We start from the raw sequence: 23,071 nt of genomic DNA, 5'->3' as shown, positions 1-23,071 counted from the left end.
GGTGGAAAGTATTGCGTTACATTTACTCTTTTTGCTGTAATTGTTTTTTGGAATAACTTGTTATTTAAAAAAATAAAAATTCAAATCAGTTATTTTACTTTAGCTGAATTTTATTTGAATTAATTTACTTTGATCTTTAAAACACTTCACAAAGTAAAAAATGAAATGAAATTGGGACAATACCATTCAGTGTATTCCCTTGGGGCATCATTGCCGTTCTCTTATGTCATTTTCCTACTTTAAAATTTAAAATCTGAAGAAAAACAAAAAACTTTCAGAGACAGTTGTCCCTGCAGTGGACTGCTTTTCAAAAGTTATCATTAGCTTAACTCATCCACTGCCAGCCCAGGCCACAGAGTATGTGCTGTGGTAGTCAGCAAAAGAAGGAAACTGATGTTGAAAACACCCATTGACGGCAATAGATGCCCAACGCACTTGAACAGGGAGGGGCTGGAAACGATTGAATGAATAAAAAAAATCGTGATGCTGTGTGAGGTCACAAGAGACATGAAACAAACATGCCTAGAACAAAATACACACTGGCAACGCTTATTTGAATGTCTATTTTTCAATGTATTAAAATTTGTTTAAATTATTTGAACTTAGTTTATTTAGAATTATATTTTTATTGCTTTTTTTTTTGTGTGTGTGTGTGCGTTATGTGTGTGCTGGCCGACTGTGCAGGCACGCTACAGAGTACTTTACTTAGCAAACACCTTTAAAAAAAAAAAAAAAATTACAAAATAAAGTGTCTGTGTGTCGTTAAGCCGCCGCATAACCCACGCCTCCTCCCCCAGCAAGCTGTGACTCGGGTGTGTGGTGAGGAGTCTGAAGACATCTGGTGGTTGAAAAAATAGTGTTACCCTATTAAACCGTGTTCAAGCAAATACTGTAGTGAAAAATCTGACATGTTTTTTGTGGGGATTTAAAAAAAAAAAAAAAAAAAAAAACTCATTTTCTCTTATATAGTTTTCTACTTTAATAATTAACTACCCCCACCCCATGGCTATTGCGATCAATGCGTCTCTACTCTATAGGCAACCATATTGGTCCATTCACTTCACAACATTATCTAGAAAGGTACACATCTTTGAGTTCTCTAATAATGAAATAATAGTTTTTTAAAAAACTGCTGATGGTGGCTCAGTGAACATCTAATTTGGTTTGTTCTCAGATGAACAAGTTGAGTAATGAAGTTTTGATATTGAGGTTGAAGTAAGAAAAGAGGCAAAGACTGAAAGTGTTGATGACAGTGTTGATTTCTATTCACTATTCCCCCTCCCAATTAAAATCTGTCACAGTCACAGCCAATTATACTGTAAAGCTGCCTAAACTGGAAGTTGTTGTAAGGTGTATTTCTTGTTCATGTGCCCCTTTTGATCTATGAGCTCCTGCCCCTCCATCCGTCTCTGCACAGCCCTGCTGTAAGTGGATGTTAAATGGGGGCGCAAGTGGCCCCTCGGCCGTAAGTTTGAGACCCCTGTCTTATATGAATGTGATAAAAAAAATATTTAAGGCAAAAAATAATCTGTGCAATTAAATAATAATTTTAAAATATATTGTAATATACATATTTTATACTATAAATATGGACTTTTGCTAGAATTTACATAAAATTTATACATATCTTTTATCTGTTACTATTTCTCCATGGTTATACAGGAAAAAACAAAACATTTCTAAAAAAAAAAAAAAATGGCCCTGTATATTAAAAAGCAACCTACCGGTATTTATTCGTTGTACAAATCGCTATTTTCTAGTTTCATGATAAAATGGGTTCCTTGTAAACTCAATACAGGACGCGTACTTTTTTCTGAACACGGGGGGCTGGGGGGGGGGGGGGGGGGTCCCGTTTTCCAGGAAATGTATAGTAATACAGTAATAATATTTTCAACACAAATGTGCTCCGTTGACTAGAAGCTCCTTGTCCGGGCCCTGCTATTAGCAAAACTTGCAGCCAAATAATACAACATATTTTATAATCACGTGCATGCTTCCGAATAGCTGCTGACTGCTGTAAGTAAAGTTACGCAAAATCAAAAGAGTGGAATTGGTTAAACTATTTGAACCGTGAAGGCAGCACAGCTGACTGAGTTCACTTGATGAAGATAGTGTAATTAAAGCAAGATCATTCACTTCACTCGGTTTTTCATTAACTATTCATTTTTCAGCCCCTTGCCTTTACCAAATATATTTTAGCAGTAATTTGATAGTGTTAAAATATAGCGGTTTACAAACATTGTCAATATCTATAAATTAGAGTTTACAGTAAGTTAAAAGTGACTTCAACGCAAATGTTTTGTTAACTTTTTGTCCTAACGTAGATTCCGTCCGTGCCTGTAATTCACTAGCTAGCTAGCTAGCTAGCTGTATTGGTAATAGAGGAACACCGTGGAATCGTGGTGTTGCTACTGTCAAGAAGGTAAGTAATAATTCCTTAATCGTAAGTTTTTGTTGACTCATCGAACCGACAAACATGTATTGGCTGGTAGCATACAACAGTCCATACGCTTAGTCGTAAATTATGCTATTTCTTTACACTGTGACCATCAAGTTAGCTTTAGCTTTTGTCTGCTAACGTTAGTAACCGGTTAGTTGGCGTTCACCCTCGTATAGAAATCTATTATTAGCGTTTGATATGTCCTGAACTTTGAATGAAGCAATAACGAGCAACAGTTATACGTCTACCCCTTTGCAAATTAACTTTTATAAGTGACCCTAGTGTGTTTCATGACCAATTTGCCCTCCGTCGTTGCTCAACACAACAGAACAGTAAGATTATTTCTTGTCTATTTACAATACTAATTGGTATATCTTACTATCCATCCTTTTGTAAACTGGTCTTATTTTTTAAATTTAAAAAATCGTCTTCATCTGCTAACAAATTTAGAAGAAGAAAAAAAAAAAAAAAAAAAAAAAAACCCTGATCACCTATTCTATTTTTGTTCTGCTTTATACCTGGGGAAAAACAGAATAGGTGTGATATTTTGCAACTTTAAAAAAAGTAAGGCAGAAACAGCTATTTCATTTCTGCTTAATCACTAATTACTTCCAACCATCTTTCTTTTACCCCCAGATAAATATTGTAGACCACAAGCAACAAACTGAATCCTCGCATGGTGGTGAAATGTTCTACATCAAATAGGATGCTCGAAGGTAAATAGAGCTAGACGGACCTGGCCATCCTTTGAAAACACCCTTGATAGTTTTTATGGTGTTGCACCAATGGACATGGAAGTCCTGCACACTCCCGGGAGCAACGGGGAACCACTGCAGCCTCTCAGGTACGAGCCAGCAAAAGATGCAGGTCAAAGCACAGAGAAGACCAGCGAAGTACAAAATGCAATTACTCGTGATACAAGAGAAGGCCCAGTGCCACATGTTGGAGAAGCACAAGGAAGGGAGAATCAGATAGAGGAAGAAAAGCCCGTGGTTGACTGTCCCCCCACTGACTGGTTGGAGCCTCTTGAAGATGATGATCAGTGTGAAGATGATGAAAGCGTAGCAGGAGGAAGTGAATGGAGTCATAGCGCAATGGGCAATGAGAATGTTTTAAAAACAGTAAACAGGTAAGATCATTTATATGTATTTGATCTATTTTCCATTCAATTTGGCAGTGATGCTATCATCAGCTTTCAAGTTGGTAGTTGTTTGCGATTGAATTATGGCATTAATCACTTTTTTATCTGCATTTCTAATATATTCTTCCTGTCTGTTGTTGCTTTTTTTGGGTTACATTAGACTTATTCGAACCAAACGCAAGCGTACACATCCCGACGAGGGATGGTTTGACTTCCCTGAACTTGGAGAGGGTTGGAAGCGCAAAGAGGTTATTCGGCAGTCTGGTTCTAGTATTGGTCAAATGGATGTCTATTACCTCAGGTAATTGCGTATTTGCTTGTTTGGGGTGTGTGACATTGGTGCATTTTGAACATATGTATAAAGTTCATGCTTAACAGGAAGTCTGCAACTCTGCATTGTTTTTTTCCTTAAATAAGTAAAATTTAAAATTGCTGCCAAACAGACTCAAGGTCCCATGTTATAACAACACAATACAAGCAAGAGATAAATAATCAAAACAAATAAACAAAAATAAAAAGTAAACTACAGTGATACAACACTGGGTCTTCGAGTGATCCACTTTTAAAAGGCAGCTATACCAGTGTTTCCAGAACAGTGACAAGAAGCATGCAGAACTGCAGAATGTTAGTCAGGCCCAAGACAACTAGATTTTTAGAACCCTTCAAACGATTAATAAAATTAAACATCAGCACTCTTAAAACGGACTGGAGAGTACTAACCTGGCAGTGGACATCTATTCAAAAGTTGTCATTTACGTAACTCATTCACTGCCAGCCCAGATCAGAGTTTGCGTTGTGCTAGTTACTAAAAGAGGGATATTGATATTGAAAACACCTATTGATGGTAATAGATGTCCAGTCCATTTCAACTGGGGGATCGCTTCCAGCCCCTGCCACTTATAATGTATTGGACATCTATTGCAGTCAATGGCAACCAAAGACTTTGAGTTATATGAGGTCACATGAGTCATGAAACAGACAACAGCAATAAAAAAAAATCCCCAAAGCAAAATACAGTCAGGCCTTTCTTATTTGAATGTCTTTATTCTTTTTTTTTTTCAATTTATTACATTTTTATAATTCATTGTAGGGCTGGGCGATATGCCCTTAAGTACTTATCACGATAAATTGAGAAAGATTTACCTCGATAACGATAAATGACGATAAATTCTCCCAAGCGGACTGTTATATAATTTGAAAATTTGAATCAATGCATGGAATACAAATTAACCCTTTCTCGTTAAATTTATTTACCAGCTTTAAATTTAACAATTGCACAAGCAGTCTACTCTAAACATTAAGTATAAAAAAAATCTTGTAAACAATAAGAATTCTAGTGTGAACATTTATAACAGCTTGTATGACTTGAAAAATGTACAACATTATAAAAATCAATATGACGACTGTGCAAACATGTCATTGTAACACAAATGACTTGCAGCTTTAACAGCACACTTCAGAAAAATTATTGGTAATGGCTGCTGTGACATAATTATTCAACACACGTGTTTACGTCAAGGTTTCAGGTTTTTTTTCCAGAACATTTTTTAATACATGCATCCCCCCAGACACAACCAGATTAAAGCTGTATTGCCCTGATGCCAATGAAACATTTAAGATTTTATGATGGCAGAATAATGCAAACACATACAGAAAAACAGCTGTGGCCATTAAACTGTCATATTATGTATAGGCTTCACTGTTGGATTATACTTTATGCTGAGTGCTTTACCATCATGAAAGCTTTCAGAGAAATCGCACAGATACCAAATAACGCGACATAATGATTGCTAGATGAAGTCCGTGCCTAGTCCACTCATTAATTTCAGCCGTTTCGACAAGGTTAGAGTCGCTATCCGACTCCATCACGTTCATTTGTAGCGTTAGCCGCTAGCATTAGCCTGTAGCTTGGCTACCACAAGAAAGAACTGAAAGCATCCTCTCCTAGAATCGTGAGAACCAGGGAGGACAGCGGGTGAAAGCCCGTCTGGAACCCGCCAAGAGTTTACTTAATGTCGGTTGAAAGTTTGGCAAAGCTCCCTTAAGCCCGATTCCATCACGTTTACTTGTAGCGTTAGCCGCTAGCGCTGGCCTACCGGGCTTCTGTTTGTTTGGCTTCCTGAAAACCACGTCACTCCATATGTAAGCACACTGACTGCTTTCTTAAAAGGGGAATGGACATAGCCGAACAACACAGAGTCAAAGCGGGATGAAAAGACAATATTTTCTTGTTTTATTAAATTACCGAATTTACGGACATGGTCAAAATTACGTTGGTCATCGTAAGGAATTTTGGTAACGGTAAATTTTTGGTTTACCGCCCTGCTTTAATTCAATGCTGTTTCATTTTTTTTTTCCCAAAATGGATTCTGCAGTTAATATTAAATTATTTATATACCGTATATATATATATTTTTTTATTGTCCATCGCAAAGTACACGCAGGCAACACTAATACTACAATTGGATGTCCAATGGGGGGGGGCGCAAAATATTTTCCCAGGGACCGCCATTCAGACCCCTGATCGATATGAATGAACATTTAAGAATGCATTACGTGTTAAGAAAGCACTGAAATTGTCAAAAAATAAAAAATCTGAAGCATTCTTAAAGCAAACACTTAAGTGTACATATAACGGGATTTACACATAGGCAGTATTTTTTTAATAAATTCATACTGCATTTGATGATAGAAGAGGAAATGCTCAAATTTGACAGGATTTTCAATATGTGTGTATTCTGCTCTCGTCAAATTCGAAGTTGTTTAACACCCAAGTGGTTATTATGGCTTTGAGGCTGTAATACACCAGCCGCATCAACGCATTGAAACGCGGCCGTTAAAGTCAAGTAGTGATTGCACACCAGCTGCAGAGTGGCTGCGTTTCAGATGTCTCACAGAAGCGGTTCGACGCATCGCACCTGAAATGAACGGGAGAGTTTATTATTTGTCGTGCGACGCAACCCTCCTGCGTCAGTTGACTAGGTATCAGTTACTACGTAAAAATATGGTGGATCCAGTCAATTTTCAAAATAATATGCAACTTTATCAATTTCTGTGTGGCGCTTTAACTTGAGAAAATTCATCAATAAAGCTTTTTTAAACTTTTCGTAAGAAAAAAATTACGAGCTGAAACATGCGAGGTCTAAAAGGCAAAAGGTTGTTGTATTGTTATCTTTAGATACCCGCTACTCTTGTGCGATTTTGCAATCCTGGCATGAACCGATCGAGCCGCTCCACATACGCTGTGTTCGTAAAGTGCATCCTGTGGAAATTGGTAGCGAGCGTCAGCGGTGCGTTGACCGATGCACTGCACACACGCCTGGTATATTACCGGGGTTAGAGCAATTGAATGTAACTTAGAATCGTATTATGCAACTCAGAATTACTGGCATTTTTTTCTGGTGTTCAGTTTTAGTAATGGAATAGACAGTGACGGGTTAAAAGTTGCTAAAAGCTGCATTTGACTTTTTCCAATTCTCAGTCCTCAAGGTTTTCGAGTAAGAAGCAGAGTAGAGCTGATGACGTTGTTTGATGGCGGACGCGACATATCAAAATTTGACTACAAAGCAGGGAAATTCCATAATGGTGAAGTGCGAAGAAGTCGAGGAGGAAGAAAGGTATTTTGAAAAAAAATATGTATTGATGTATGTTACTTTCTACTTTTAATCTCATTGTACTACACTGCTGGCCAAAAGTATTGGCACCCTGCAATTCTGTGAGATAATGCTCATTTTCTCCCAGAAAATGATTGCAATTACAAATGCTTTGGTAGTAATATCTTCATTTATTTTGCTTGCAATTAAAAAAACGCAAAAGAGTATGGGGAAAAAAATTAAATCATTATCATTTTACTTATTCTCCAAAAATGGTCCGGACAAAAGTATTGGCACCCTTTGAAAAATCATGTGATGCTTCTCTTATTTGTGTAATTAACACCACATGTTACTTACCTGTGGCACCTAACAGGTGGTGGCAATAACTAAATCACACTTGTAGCAAGTTAAAGTGGATTAAAGTTGACTCAACCTCTGTCCTGTGTCCCTGTGTGTACCACATTGAGCATAGCGAAAGCAAAAGAAGACAAAAGCACTGTCTGAGGACTTGAGAAGCAAAATTGTCCGGAAGCATGGGTAAACTCAAGGCTATAAGTCCATCTCCAAAGACCTAAATGTTCCTGTGTCTACCGTGCACAGGGTTATCAGTAAGTGTAAAGCCCATGGCACTTTGGCTAACCTCCGTAGATGTGGACGGAAAAGAAAGATTGACGAGAGATTTAAACGAAAGATTGTGCGGATGGTGGATAAAGAACCTCGACTAACATTCAAACGAATTCAAGCTGACCTGCAGTCCGAGGGTACAAGAGTGTCAACCCGTACTATTTGTCGGCGTCTGAATGAAAAGGGACTCTATGGTAGGATACCTAGGAAGACCCCACTTTTAACCCAGAGACATAAAAAAAGCCAGGCTGGAGTTTGCCAAAACTTACCTGAGAAAAGCCAAAAACGTTTTGGAATAATGTTCTCTGGTTAGATGAGACAAAAATAGAGCTTTTGGGAAAAGGCATCAACATAGAGTTTACAGGGGAAAAAAAACAGGCCTTCAAAGAAAAGAGCGCAGTCCCCACAGTCAAAGATGGCAGAGGTTCCCTGATGTTTTGGGGTTGCTTTTCTACCTCTGGGCCTGGAATGCTTGACCGTGTGCACGGCGTTATAAGGCCTGAAGACTATCAACAAATTTTGCAGGATAATGTAGGGCCCAGTGTAAGAAGGCTGGGTCTCCCTCAGAGGTCATGGGTCGTCCAGCAGGACAATGACCCAAAACACACTTCAAAAAGCTCTAGAAAATGGTTTGAGAGGAAGCACTGGAGACTTCTAAAGTGGCCAGCAAGACCTGGATCCCATAGAGAGATCTGAAAATGGCAGTTGGGAGAAGGCACCCTTCAAATCTCAGAGACCTGGAGCAGTTGGCCAAAGAAGAATGGTCTAAAATTCCAGCAGAGCATTGTAAGAAACTCATTGATGGGTACCGGAAGCTGCTGTTCGCAGTTATTTTGTCTAAAGGCTGTGCTACCAAGTATTAGGCTGAGGGTGCCAATACTTTTGTCCGTCCCATTTTTGGAGTTTAGTGTAAAATGATAATGATTTAAATTCTGTTTTTCATTCTTTTATGTTTGTTCATTGCAAGCAAAATAAATAAAGATATTACTACCAAAGCATTTGTAATTGCAATCATTTTCTGGGAGAATTTGAGCATTATCTATCTGACAGAATTGCTGGGGTACAATACTTTTGGCCAGCAATGTATGTATAATGACAAATAAAGTCTATTCTGTTCTGCATTGAAGATGTTATGTTTGAAAACATGCTACGCGTTTTTTGTTTTTTTAACTTTACCATTTCTGACTCACCAGAGGAAAGTTCGGGAACGTTCCTCCTCAGAGTCCAGTTGGATGGAGAGAGGCGAGGGTGCGGACACTCCAGACTCAGGCCCCAAGCGTGGTCCCAGCAATTGGGCCAAAGCCTTCCTCTCAAAGGAGCATTCTTACCAACAACCTGTCAGTGAAGATGTAGTACCCAGTATTAAAATTAAATTGTGCGTGCCGTCATCAAACAAACCACACCTCTCTATAAAAGGACAACCTGGCCCAGATGATAAAACATTGTGAGTTCAGTGGCTGAGTTCACATTCACACAAAAACCTATAGCTACGAAGTTTCTGCCACTGCTGCTTTAACTACAGGGTGACCCAAAAAAAAGTTTACACTGCCATAATACAACTTAAATGCCATGTTTATTCATCTTAGAATTAGAATTTAATCACAAATTATACATTATTGTAAAGAACATGTACAGTACACTCTATTTTTCAATGTGTCCTCCCTTAAGTGTCACAACAGCCTCCAGGCGCCTGCGGAACGCTTGACAGGTCTTCTTTATGTAGGATGCTGTCATCTTTTCCCAAGATCTAACAATGGACCTCTCCAAGGCTGCCACAGAAGTTTGTGGCTTCTTACAGGCACTGTCCTCCACAGTTGCCCATATGCTATAATCCAGGGGATTGAGATCTGGACTCTGGGGTGGCCACATATCACCTTGTCAATCAACTTTTTGGTCCCCACAGATCGGGCACTTCCAGACCCAGGTTTTCGTGAGGCTGTTCCAGTATCTTTCAGCTTCTTTTTGACTTTGTAGACTGCACATCTGGATATTCTCAGATTTGCTGCAATCTCAGTAGGTGTCAGACCGGCACGCAGCAATTCAGGTACAGCTAAAGTTTTCTTCATTTTCAGCAGAAGCACAGGAATTGTCGAGATGAGAGATTACCAGCTGCATTGAGTGAACTTAATGAATCACTTAAGCATGACAACCTATTTAGATATGTTTCAATGGCTTTTAAACAAGCAGTCAACTGAGTGTAAACTTTTTTTTGGGTCACCCTGTACTACAGCTTAATAAACAAACAGAATAAATACAGCTGAACTTATAGTGGTATTATTTCTCAACAGATTGTGTTCCAAATGTGGTATGTCTTTCATTGGCACATGGTACGACAGACAAAGGAAGAGACCCAGCTGTCCTTCATGTTGGGGTATGTCAGTTAATGTAGAAGTGTTGTTGTGAAGAACTAGAACATAGTGCAAATCGATATTGTAAAAATTTTTCTGTGGGAAAATAATCATTCTTACGAACTTGTTTTTATTTATTTATTTTGACAATCCACAGCCACAAAGACAATTGAGCACCCATTGATTCGTATGCGGAAGGTAATGTGGTTTCTTCTACCTTATGTACTTTTTGCATGATAATTTATTATTTCTTATGCATGTTGGCTCTTTATTCATTGTATAGAAATAGTTGAATATGTTTTGTATTAGTTTGTCTCCTCCTGTTGTTAGCTTGTATAGGCTCCAGCACCCCTGCGACCCTTGTGAGGATAAGCGGTTCAGAAGATGAATGAATAAATGTTTCGTATTATGGCTTCATCGACAAAACAGCTTTTCATCAACTTTTAAATGCTGACATTTGGGAATTTAATATAATGTTTGCTAATTGTACGATTTGAAATACTGTATGTACACAATTGCTTCAGACAATTCTGCCTCTCACAACAAAATTAGTTTATTGATGAGATTATAAAATGGATCCTAATAGTAATAATTGTCACCATCTATTTTCCTAATCTATTGTTTATTCTCACTATAGCGGATTCCATGTGGGCAGTGTGTAGGATGTCATATGACGGTAGACTGTGGCCAGTGCGCCAATTGCAAGAATCCTGAAAACCGAAAACGCATCTGTAGAATGCGCAAATGTCTCTGTCCAATTCGCAGAGTAAGTAAAAGTGATCAGAGCTGTTCTTTACAATGGAACTCATCGTTGGTTACAAATTGTCAAAAACTTTCCCTCCAGGCGACTGAAACAGAAAGTCTCATACCAAAGATGCCAGAGAACGACATTTCTGAATTATTGGATGACAGCATAAGTTTGCAGGTGACTGTTGGAAAAAAACATAGATGTAAAACAATAATGGACAATGTTGAAAAATATATGCATGTTAAACAATAATAGACAATGACTAACATTTTATTTTTCTCATTGCACCTTCATACCAGAATTGCGATAAAACAATGTGATTAAAGAGTTAACTTGAGGTTTGAATTAGGACTGTCAAAATTATCGCGTTAACGAGCGGTAATTAATTTTTTAAATTTATCCCGTTAAAATATTTGACGCAATTAACGCACAAATGCCTCGCTCAAACAATAAAATGACAGCAGAGTGAAAGGAGTACTTGTTGTGTTTTTCGGAGTTTTGCCGCCCTCTGCTGGTGCTTGGGTGCGACTGATTTTATAGGCTTCAGCACCCATAAGCATTGTGTCAGTAATTATTGACATCAACAATGGCAGGCTACTAGTTTATTTTTTGATTGAAAATTTTACAAATTTTATTAAAACGAAAACATGAAGAGGGGTTTTAATTAGGGCTGTCAAACGATTAAAATTTTTAATCGAGTTAATTGCAGCTTAAAAATTAATTAATCGTAATTAATCGCAATTAATCGCAATTCAAACCATCGATAAAATATGCCGTATTTTTCTGTAAATTATATATATATATTCTGTAAAATAAATTGTTGGAATGGAAAGATAAGACACAAGATGGATATATACATTTAACATACGGTACATAAGGACTGTAGTGGGCATTTCACTCTACTGTCATTTAAATCTGTCTATGCTGTCCTCACTCCGAAGCGTCTACTTTTTCCAAAGCTAGACAGCTAGTGAACGACGCCTTAATAATCAGACTTCTTCCTTATTCATCTGATTTATTAATAAAATGGCCTCAAACCATTGTCCTCTTTAGACCGTCGTAAAACTACAAAAAAAAAGTACACAAGCATTGCATTAGCAACAACGTTAGCTTAGCACGCTATACAGGTTCACTAAACATAAACAAAAAGCGTCTCATACAAAAAATATAACATTTCGCTTACTAACATAATATGTACATTCTTTACAACAACCATACTTGCAGACAAATCTTGTCCAAGGATCATATAAGCACAACATTACAACGTAGGCGTCAGCCCGAGACGTCGTGCAGCCATATTGAACTGGCAAGAAAACCATAAACCATGTCGCAAAGCGACCACAAGAGTTCGCTGTTAGACAGCACAAAAAGCCTTGCTGTAAAACTTACCAAAAGGCAGAATACTGTCTGAGCGGGACATGTGCGTTAATTGCGTCAAATATTTTAACGTGATTAATTTAAAAAATTAATTACTGCGCGTTAACGCGATAATTTTGACAGCCCTAGTTTTAATATATCTTTTAAGAACTATAAGTCTTTCTATCCATGGATCGCTTTAACAGAATGTTAATAATGGTAATGCCATCTTGTTGATTTATTGTTACAATAAAGAAATACAGTACTTATGTACCGTAGATTGAATGTGTATATCCATCTTGTCTTATCTTTTCATTCCAACAATAATTTACAGAAAAATATGGCATATTTTATAGAAGGTTTGAGTTGCGATTAATTGTGATTAATGAATTTTTAAGCTGTAATTAACTCGATTAAAAATTTTAATCGTTTGACACCCCTAGTTTGAATATATTATGGATATGTTTATATGCAATCATTTACACTTGAGGATTTGCATTGATTTTTATGGAGAGTTGAGAACCCAATTTTTAGACAAGTTTTAACCTTAGTTTAGATTGGTGCGAATCCCCGCAAAGCTCTTGGCGGGTAATTTTTTTTTCTCAATTTTTTAAAATACATTTTAGTCCAAAGACAAAATAGATATACACGTGTCTGACAAATGTTGTTTTCAGTCTATAGAACAAATAGAGGAACTGGCCTTTACATTTCTTATTTTAGGGTGATGTTAAGTCTAATTGTATGTTTTTTGGAGATTAATTCATTTTGTGTATATTTTGCAGGAGGAACCTACAGACTCTCAGGTAAAATGTCCAATTTTATAGAATAAAATTAATGGGGAATCATGATCCTTATTTTGTGCATTCATTTTGTCATTCCTGCAGCAGCTGGATCTAAAAAGCAACGAAACAGAGAACTTTGACTTTGACGATGATGATGACTACTCAACCGATGATGATGACGATGTGAGTCTTGAGCTTTTTTTTTTTTTGTAACTTGTAAAGGAAATTCAAAATTTCCTGCTCCTTTATGTTCACAGCATTGATCTTTTTTCATGAACAGGTGTTAATCATTAAATCCCTAAAGTTAAAATCTTTTTCAGCGCTCTTTAAATCAAAGTTTATGCGGGTCATTGAAAAGCATTAAAATAAATATTTCAAGGCATTAAATAAATTATGTAAACTGGACAGTTATAAAGAATTTTTTTTAAATTATTTTTTTAACATAATTTCTTAGTTGATAAAATCACTTTAAAATGATATCGGATAAAGGCACTTTGCACTTGTACTTATCCAAAAAACTGATATTTGCTCTATTTTGATTTCAACAGTAAATATAGTGGTGCGATATAGGCACTTTTCCCTTAACTTCAGTTGAAGTTGTTACCTTATTTTTCACAGAATGTTTATTGGAAAACCTTGAAGTTATTACTTTTATCATTATCAAAATATCCAGTGGGGCAGCACAATACAATTAGCCATAATATGTTAAGTCCAAGACCGCATATATCGGTATCTGATTCTTGGAGTTGGACAATATCGGTTATCGTTTCAAAGTAAATATCGGACAACTCTACTTACAATTTGTGTGTGTGTGAAACTATCTGGAGTTGGGCATGGGCATTAAATTTGTTTAATGTGGCATTAAAAAGAATTAAAGACAAGTTTCCCCTTCTTAGGGGACAATAAACTTAAACTGAACTGAACTAAATGAGATTTGCTGATACATGTAGAAACCCTGTAAATGTAGAATTTGTTTTTATTTGATGGTGTTTGCATCAAAATCTGGTGAACATTGTAGGAGTTCCAACAATAATGCAGCAATATCATTCATAGTTTATCTTCTATACCACAATATTCTCACCAGTGTCGTAAAACAGAAATAACGGAGCATTAATTAACTAAGAAAAACATAGCATGATGCATATTGTGAGTTAAATGTACTACTGCATGTGTTTTCAGTGGCATAGGAAGCGGAAGCGACGTGCCTGTGGAGAATGTAACGCATGCCTCTGCAGGAAGGACTGCGGCACGTGTGATTTTTGTGTTGACAAACCCAAGTTTGGCGGCAGCAATAAAAAGAGGCAAAAGTGTCGCCTTCGACAGTGCCAGAGACAGGCAATGGTATGTTACTGCCAGGCTGCCTGCTACGTTAATGTAGTAATGGTGTGCTGGACTGACAAGTCACAGTTGCATTGGTTTATTTCTACAGAGGCACTTGCTCCCTTTCCAGATGTCTCATGCTGATTGTAGGTCGGATGATCCATCACTGCCAGGCAGGCCAAGGCCTCATTACACATACAGTCGAAAGACAAATTTAAAAAGGAATAAATTGCCGCCGGGTGCTTGGGACTTAAGTGATGAGGATGACGACTTCAATGACGTTAGTAGTCTTTAGTTTTACTCATTTCTTAATTTTGTTTATGAAATGAAAGGGTGTTTTCCCAGCAAAAAAAAAAAACGCTATATGTTTCTCTTTTAAGATTAATTGGAGCTTAGAACCTTCAAGCAGTAACAGACACGACATGAACTTGATGGACAAATCCAAACAGGTTTGATAATTGCCAGATTTTTCATGTTTTTGACGCCACAGACAAATGTCCTCTGAAAATGTCTAATCATTTGTTTTCTCAGTTAAATCGTTCAATTTTGGAAGATCAAGAAATGGCAAAAAGAGACTGTCTCCCAGACAAAAGTAAAGATTCTCAAGTAAGTTTTTTTCTCATCCTCATAATTAGGTAATATTAATGTTTGACTAGAGATTTTGTCACCGTCAATCAAGAAAAATGATCAAATTTTCGACTATCCTCCAATATACTCTGTTATGTTTATATTAGGGATGTTCTCAATACAATTACGTGATATGAAATCAGGCGATCGGGCCATTTTTCAGAGGATCTGAATTGGGAGGAAAGGATTGAGTTTTTAATTGAAAAAAAAAAACCCAACATATATATATATATATATATATATATATATATATGTTTTTTTTTTTTTTTTTTAGGGCTGTCAAAATTATCGCGTTAACGGGCGGCAATTAATTTTTTAAATTAATCACTTTAAAATATTTGACGCAATTAACGCACATGTCCCGTTCAGACAGTATTCTCCCTTTTGGTAAGTTTTACAGCAAGGCTTTTTGTGCTGTCTAACAGCGTACTCTTGTGGTCGTTTTGCGACATGGTTTATTGTTTTCTTGCCAGTTCAATATGGCTGCACGACGTCTCGGGCTGACGCCTACGTTGTAATGTAATGTAAGATTTGTCCGTAAGTATGGTTGTTGTAAAGAATGTACATATTATGTTAGTAAGCGAAATGTTATATTTTTTGTATGAGACGCTTTTTGTTTATGTTTAGTGAACCTGTATAGCGTGCTAAGCTAACGTTGTTGCTAATGCAATGCTTGTGTACTTTTTTTGTAGTTTTACGACGGTCTAAAGAGGACAATGGTTTGAGGCCATTTTATTAATAAATCAGATGAAAAAGGAAGAAGTCTGATTATTAAGGCATCGTTCATTAGCTGTCTAGCTTTGGGAAAAAGTAGACTCTTCCGAGCGAGGACAGCATAGACAGATTTAATTGACAGTAGAGTGAAATGCCTACTACAGTCCTTATGTACCGTATGTTGAATGCATATATCCATCTTGTGTCTTATCTTTCCATTCCAACAATTTATTTTACAGAATATATATATAATTTACAGAAAAATATTGCCTATTTTATAGATGGTATGAATTGTGATTAATTGCGATTAATTACGATTATTTAATTTTTAAGCTGTAATTAACTCGATTAAAAATTTTAATCGTTTGACAGCCCTAATATATATATGTATATATATATATATATGTATATATATATATATATATATATTTTTTTTTTTTTTTTAAGAGCTAAAAAGTAACAAAAATACAGTGGCATTGCCAAGAGAAACAAAAATGTTTTTTTCAATCAAAATCTCTTTATTTATTCTGCGCAATAGTAGTGCGTGGATTTCCAGTTAAAAGACAAAATGAAAAAATATATACCGTATTTTTCGGACTAGAAGTCAGTTTTTTTCATGTTTGGCTTGTGGTGTGACTTTTACTCTGGAGCAACTTATATGTGAAATTATTAACACATTATTATATCATTTCACATGTTATTTTTGGTGTTTTGGAGTAACACTAATGGTTTGGTAAACTTGTTAGCATGTTTTTTATGCCATAGTTATCTGAATAACTCTTAATAGCTATGTTACGTTAACATACCGGCCACGTTCGCATTTTGTTGTTCATGCATCATGTAACATTATCATCCTGTACACTTATTCAGCATGTTGTTCCCTATTGTTGTAACCCATTTTAAGTTGCCTTTCAAGATGACATATCTGTTCTATGTGTTGGATTAAAATAAATAGTAATAGTAGTAATATAATAATAATAATAGTAAATTTCCCCCAAAAATGCGACTTATACTCTGGTGCGACTTATATGCTTTTTTTCCCTCTTTGTTGGGCATTTTATGGCTGGTGCAACTTATACTCAGGTGCGACTTCTTATAGTCCAAAAATTACGTTATGTTTTTTACCCTGCAAAACTCCCAGAAAAAGCGGAAGAGAAAGTACTGTAACATGTTTGGAACTTTTGTTTAAATAATACCAAAAAAAAAAAAACGTTTTTTTCGGTATCTGATGAGGACTCGGGCAGATTCTCAATCAGGTGCCTCGGACTATAGTGCAAAGATATGCGATTGGGACATCGCTAGTCGACACTTTGTTGGTAAAAGCTAATATGTTAGCCTCTTTGTTGCAAGCACATTGAAAGATCTTTAAAAGCACAGGTCAACAGTACCAAACATTTTATATCATGGCAAATTAACATTTATTTTGAATATTTGAATGGTATTTTGTGCTCTTTATTGTAAATGGTCCAGTCACCCTCCCAAAATTGGGATAGAGTAGAAGAATAAGCTTTCATATTGTTTTGATGTCTGATTTCACCCTATGATGTGAGCTAGCAGTTATTTGTAACTTTTATATTTTTACAGCTTTTTATTTCTGAGGGGTTAGGTCGTAAAGGATACTATAAAGCAGATGCCTATTTATAGCCTTACTCAAAATCTTTCAACCCAACATCACACATTTCATTTGAAAAGGTTTCTAGACTCTTAACTTTGCTTTTTCAGGACGTACAGTGCCTTGCAAAAGTATTCGGCCCCCTTGAATCTTGCAACCTTTCGCCACATTTCAGGCTTCAAACATAAAGATATGAAATTTAATTTTTCTGTCAAGAATCAACAACAAGTGGGACACAATCGTGAAGTGGAACAACATTTATTGGATAATTTAAACTTTTTTAACAAATAAAAAACTGAAAAGTGGGGCGTGCAATATTATTCGGCCCCTTTACTTTCAGTGCAGCAAACTCACTCCAGAAGTTCAGTGAGGATCTCTGAATGATCCAATGTTGTCCTAAATGACCGATGATGATAAATAGAATCCAAATGTGTGTAATCAAGTCTCCGTATAAATGCACCTGCACTGTGATAGTCTCAGGGTTCTGTTTAAAGTGCAGAGAGCATTCTGAAAACCAAGGAACACACCAGGCAGGTCCGAGATACTGTTGTGGAGAAGTTTAAAGCCGGATTTGGATACAAAAAGATTTCCCAAGCTTTAAACATCTCAAGGAGCACTGTGCAAGCCATCATATTGAAATGGAAGGAGCATCAGACCACTGCAAATCTACCAAGACCCGGCCGTCCTTCCAAACTTTCTTCTCAAACAAGGAGAAAACTGATCAGAGATGCAGCCAAGAGGCCCATGATCACTCTGGATGAACTGCAGAGATCTACAGCTGAGGTGGGAGAGTCTGTCCATAGGACAACAATCAGTCGTACACTGCACAAATCTGGCCTTTATGGAAGAGTGGCAAGAAGAAAGCCATTTCTCAAAGATATCCATAAAAAGTCTTGTTTAAAGTTTGCCACAAGCCACCTGGGAGACACACCAAACATGTGGAAGAAGGTGCTCTGGTCAGATGAAACCAAAATTGAACTTTTTGGCCACAATGCAAAACGATATGTTTGGCGTAAAAGCAACACAGCTCATCACCCTGAACACACCATCCCCACTGTCAAACATGGTGGTGGCAGCATCGTGGTTTGGGCCTGCTTTTCTTCAGCAGGGACAGGGAAGATGGTTAAAATTGACGGGAAGATGGATGCAGCCAAATACAGGAACATTCGGGAAGAAAACCTGTTGGTATCTGCACAAGACCTGAGACTGGGACAGAGATTTATCTTCCAACAGGACAATGATCCAAAACATAAAGCCAAATCTACAATGGAATGGTTAAAAAATAAACGTATCCAGGTGTTAGAATGGCCAAGTCAAAGTCCAGACCTGAATCCAATCGAGAATCTGTGGAAAGAGCTGAAGACTGCTGTTCACAAACACTCTCCATCCAACCTCACTGAGCTCGAGCTGTTTTGCAAGGAAGAATGGGCAGGAATGTTAGTCTCTCGATGTGCAAAACTGATAGAAACATACCTCAAGCGACTTGCAGCTGTAATTGGAGCAAAAGGTGGCGCTACAAAGTATTAACGCAAGGGGGCCGAATAATATTGCACGCCCCACTTTTCAGTTTTTTATTTGTTAAAAAAGTTTAAATTATCCAATAAATTTTGTTCCACTTCACGATTGTGTCCCACTTGTTGTTGATTCTTGACAAAAAATTAAAATTTTATATCTTTATGTTTGAAGCCTGAAATGTGGCGAAAGGTTGCAAGGTTCAAGGGGGCCGAATACTTTTGCAAGGCACTGTATGTGTCAAACCTAAAACCACCAAAATATAGGACTTCACACATGCATTAGACTACGGCATTACACTGACTGCAACAACGCACTCATGAGAAACTTGACTTTCAAAGTGTATTTTTTTCAATGATGTGCAAAGTAAGTTAACAAAAACACCAGTAACCATGTCCTTATATATATTTATTTTTTAAATGAATAATATTAAATAAGTTAAATAAATTAACAAAAAAAAAACCAAATGACTTACATCGTGCACATTTGAAATGGAAACACAGTTGTACCTCGACATACGATCGCTTCGACACAAGATCTTTTCGACATCTGACGTAAAATTTGACTAGCCATTTGTTTCTACATCCGACAACATGCTCGAAATACGACGAATTATGACAGCGCCGCAGTTTCTTTGTTTTCACGCAAGACGGACGCACGACTGATTTTCTTGTGAGAGAAATCAACAAAGGGTCCAAGATTGTTAGTGCAGATGGTGAAAAAAAGAGAAAAGGGGGGACGCTTACCATTGACATGACGATGAAAATGATAGAAAAATATGAGCGTGGTGCGCATGTCTGCGAACTGGCTCGACAATACGGCCATAGAATGTCTACTATCTTGATTGTCTTCCTCCGACCGCCGTTCGTCAGTCTTTATAAGTTAAGGTGACCGTTATTATTGTGGAAACTTAGCCGAAATATCGCCAGCTCCGTCAGGTTTTTAATCATTTATTTCATTACTTGTGCAACACAACATGCCTACTGTCCGCCGCAGCTGGACAAAGTTAAAGTAAAAAATCCCTCTCTCACTGTGTGAAGTCAGCCACGCGGTGCGTTCAGGTACACCACGCAAAACACAACCGCCACATTAGAATCCGATTCGTTACATTATTACAGGTATTATTATTATTATTATTCCGATTCGTATTCATAATGTATTTGTTTTGCTCCGTGTAATTGCTATTTGCAACAGCATTTATTAAGGATTTAGTGTAGGTTTTCGGGCTGTGGAACGAATTAATGGAATTATAATGCATTTTTATGGGAAAATCCTGCTCGACATACAGCAATTGCAATTTACAAACAAGGTCCTGGAATAAATTATCTTCATACTTAGAGGTACCACTGTATATTTGAAAGTTAACGTAAACATACGTTTTTTTTTTTGTTTTTTTTTAACTTTTAAGGACATAAATAATTTTACGTTGAATTAATTTGTTGTTAGCTACCTCTCTTGGGTTTTTTTCTTTTGACAGCACATGTGAATTTGAACCAATCATAGCTAACTATCCATACTGATCGTGTGTCAGTTTGTCAACTAATTGAACTGAGTCCAGGGGCGTTAGTTTTAGGCATGCAAACATTAATGGGTCTTGTCAGATAAACTTGAGACGGGCCCAGTGGACAGAACTTCATGGAATGAATAATAGATATGTGTGGGAACTGATTATGCTACACAAGCGCACACTGGAACAATTCAGAAGCACTTCACTAGACTTCTTGATAGAATAGATTAGAAAGCCTTTATCATCATTATACAGCGTACAACGAAATTTAAAGCTTCTCCATAACAAGCACCCCATAAAACAAAAGTACAATAAGGCTAATATGTAAACAGAGGTTTTAAAACACACTTGGGTATGTAAATCTGATGTCAATAGATTGATTTTGTCATGGAGATTGGTGTGTTGCAGTCTGCCAGGTTATTTTACATGGGGGTTTGACCGTGGCCGTCATATTTTCGGGGCTGAAGCACTAAACCAGATCGTTCCAGTCCCAATTTTTTTACCGGTATGGCGTACCTGGCCCTTTCGACCCATTTTCACCTCTGCTTAACACCCATAATATCACAAGTGGACACTATTTTCCCACATACTCTTTCTTTGACTGAGAGAAGCGCAATCTAGAATTTTACTCTGTTTTGAAATCTCCTGAGGAGTGATATATTTGCACAGGTTTCATTTGCCAGGCTGCTATTGTTCAGTTTAACCTTGCTCAGCAGCTATAATAACATTCATTTTGTATTAATTACACTTATTTTTGCAGAATCGGCAAAATGAAAGGGAAGAAGAGGAGTCTCACCTTGAAACAGATTGCCCAAGGCAAGCTGAAGAGGAAAATCATGAGTTGCCCATGGTAAGTGTTCAATAAAAATGATTCTCACTCTGGTTTAGGTTTATTTTGACCATATTTCTCCTCTTCAGATAACACAGATCTTCAGTTTGGCCGATAACCCTGTCGAAACAGTGGATGAAATGGATAACCAACTATTGAACTTGCTCAATTCTTTGCGCAGCACCTCACTGCCGATCCTCTGGTATGCCGTAATGGCGCAGGGCCCACAGATTCAGCTTGTTCAGTGTTCAAAACAATCCAATATGTCCGATACCATAGTGGTGATCGACACAAACCTCATATATCATGTCACCGTTCAAAAGCAACCGCTTTTACCCACCCACTCACTCTATCGTAAATTCCCGCACAAATTGACCTCTGTGACTGAAGTGGTCAGTCTGCTTTTGGGTCTGGAGAAATACACCATATGCCATGGGCTGCCCCCCAAGGGCCCGTTATACAGCCACGTTCCCATTACGTTGGAGCGGGCTGCGACGTGCGAGTTCTTGGTGAAAAAAAACAGTGACGTCTGTTTTAACTGCAAATTACTTTGTGAATGAGGATTATGAACTGGGAATAAGAGTGGGACCAATTCTATAGAGCACTGATGTATAATGTATTTTTTTCAGTGTGCTCTGACCTGGAATAATAAGAAAGATGCACCACCAAAGGCATTCCAAGGACATTAAGCGTATTTCTTTCAGCATTGTGGTTTTCTTTAAGGATGATGGATGTCAGTCGAATACTCTCAGACTCATAGTGTGGACGATCGACTTGCACCTGAAGAATCGATGCATACAACATACATGGATGCTGTAATTTTGATCTTTTAACTCACTCTTGCTGTCTTGTCCAAATTGAAGTCTCAATCGTAATGATCTCTATTACTCTTGACATTTTTACCATGGCACTGGCTGCCTTCTTCTCCTAATGGCCTGCCTAAGTGTTTGCCCTTCATTTTTTTCTTGGGGGCTGGGGTTATTGTCTATTGTTTTTGATACATCAGTTTGTTATGAGTAGGTTTTACTGCAAGAATCTAAAAAAATGTATAATAATTCACTGATTGTAGTTAATTCAAGTATCGATCCCCAAGATGGATTTGTCAAATCGCTATTTAACAAATGCAAAATAAGTTGGAAGCAGTAATGTCAATAAAGACCTTCTGAATTGAAATTTGTCAGAAATTTGAGTTGCACCAGTAAAGTGATTAAAAATTTGTGTGCCATGTGTGGGATATCATGTGAGCATGTGCAGTGCAAACAGTGTTTTTGACGTGGTGCTTTGAACCTACAATTCACTATAAGTTGTTTCTTTTACGCTTGTATCTTCAGACACACAGTAAATTGAAAACATGTATATAATTTATTTATTGCCAAAGATTGGGAATAAATAAAACAAACGTTATACTGACCAGGGATACTCATTATTCAGTTTATTCATCAGTTTTTGCTCCAAGCTACTTAACTGGCTGCTAAATACAACACCAATTATAATTGTGATGTGTTAAACATTAATAAAAACAGAAAACATTGATTTGCAAATTATATTCAACCTCAGTCTAAACTGAATATGCTCTTTTAGAGCATGGGGCCATCAAATTGCTGGTTAATTTATTATTTGTTACAAATAGTTCATCAGTTTGAACATTAAATTTAATGTCTTTGTAGTAGTGTATTCAACTAAATATAGGTTTCGCATGATTCGTAAATCATTGAATTCTGTTTTTATTTAACATGTCAAAACCTTTATTGGAATTGGGGTTTTAAACCTCTTTTCGGGTTGAAACAAACCAGAATCAAACCTGAACTAAAAGTGTTTCACAATGCTTTACTGAATGCTGAAGGTGCTTTCACATTTGTTAAGATGATATAATTCTAAATCCAAACTGTTCACTGATTGAGTTTTTGGGGTGATGATG

General features: G+C 37.1%; 1 protein-coding gene across 2 annotated transcripts; it reads left to right on the top strand.

The window, feature by feature from the left end:
- Positions 1-2,262: 2,262 nt before the first annotated feature.
- mbd1b (methyl-CpG binding domain protein 1b) lies at positions 2,263-22,369 on the top strand. 2 transcript variants are annotated; one of them, XM_057847244.1, is made up of 17 exons: positions 2,263-2,422; positions 3,077-3,569; positions 3,742-3,882; positions 7,063-7,198; positions 8,992-9,242; positions 10,087-10,169; positions 10,304-10,344; positions 10,784-10,912; positions 10,991-11,071; positions 13,033-13,053; positions 13,135-13,215; positions 14,212-14,373; positions 14,483-14,632; positions 14,733-14,801; positions 14,884-14,958; positions 21,085-21,174; positions 21,243-22,369. In XM_057847244.1, the coding sequence occupies exons 2-17, from the start codon at positions 3,226-3,228 to the stop codon at positions 21,711-21,713; spliced, it is 2,325 nt and encodes a 774-aa protein (XP_057703227.1). In that variant the 5' UTR covers positions 2,263-2,422; positions 3,077-3,225; the 3' UTR covers positions 21,714-22,369. The 2 variants fall into 2 exon arrangements, with proteins under 2 accessions (XP_057703227.1, XP_057703226.1); XM_057847243.1 differs by having other exon boundaries at positions 14,462-14,632.
- The last annotated feature ends 702 nt before the right edge of the window (positions 22,370-23,071 follow it).

Source organism: Corythoichthys intestinalis, chromosome 9 (genome assembly GCF_030265065.1).
Source record: "Corythoichthys intestinalis isolate RoL2023-P3 chromosome 9, ASM3026506v1, whole genome shotgun sequence".
Classification (NCBI taxonomy): domain Eukaryota; kingdom Metazoa; phylum Chordata; class Actinopteri; order Syngnathiformes; family Syngnathidae; genus Corythoichthys; species Corythoichthys intestinalis.
Note: the sequence above shows the minus strand (reverse complement) of the source record. Positions and strands in the feature narration are given on the sequence as shown.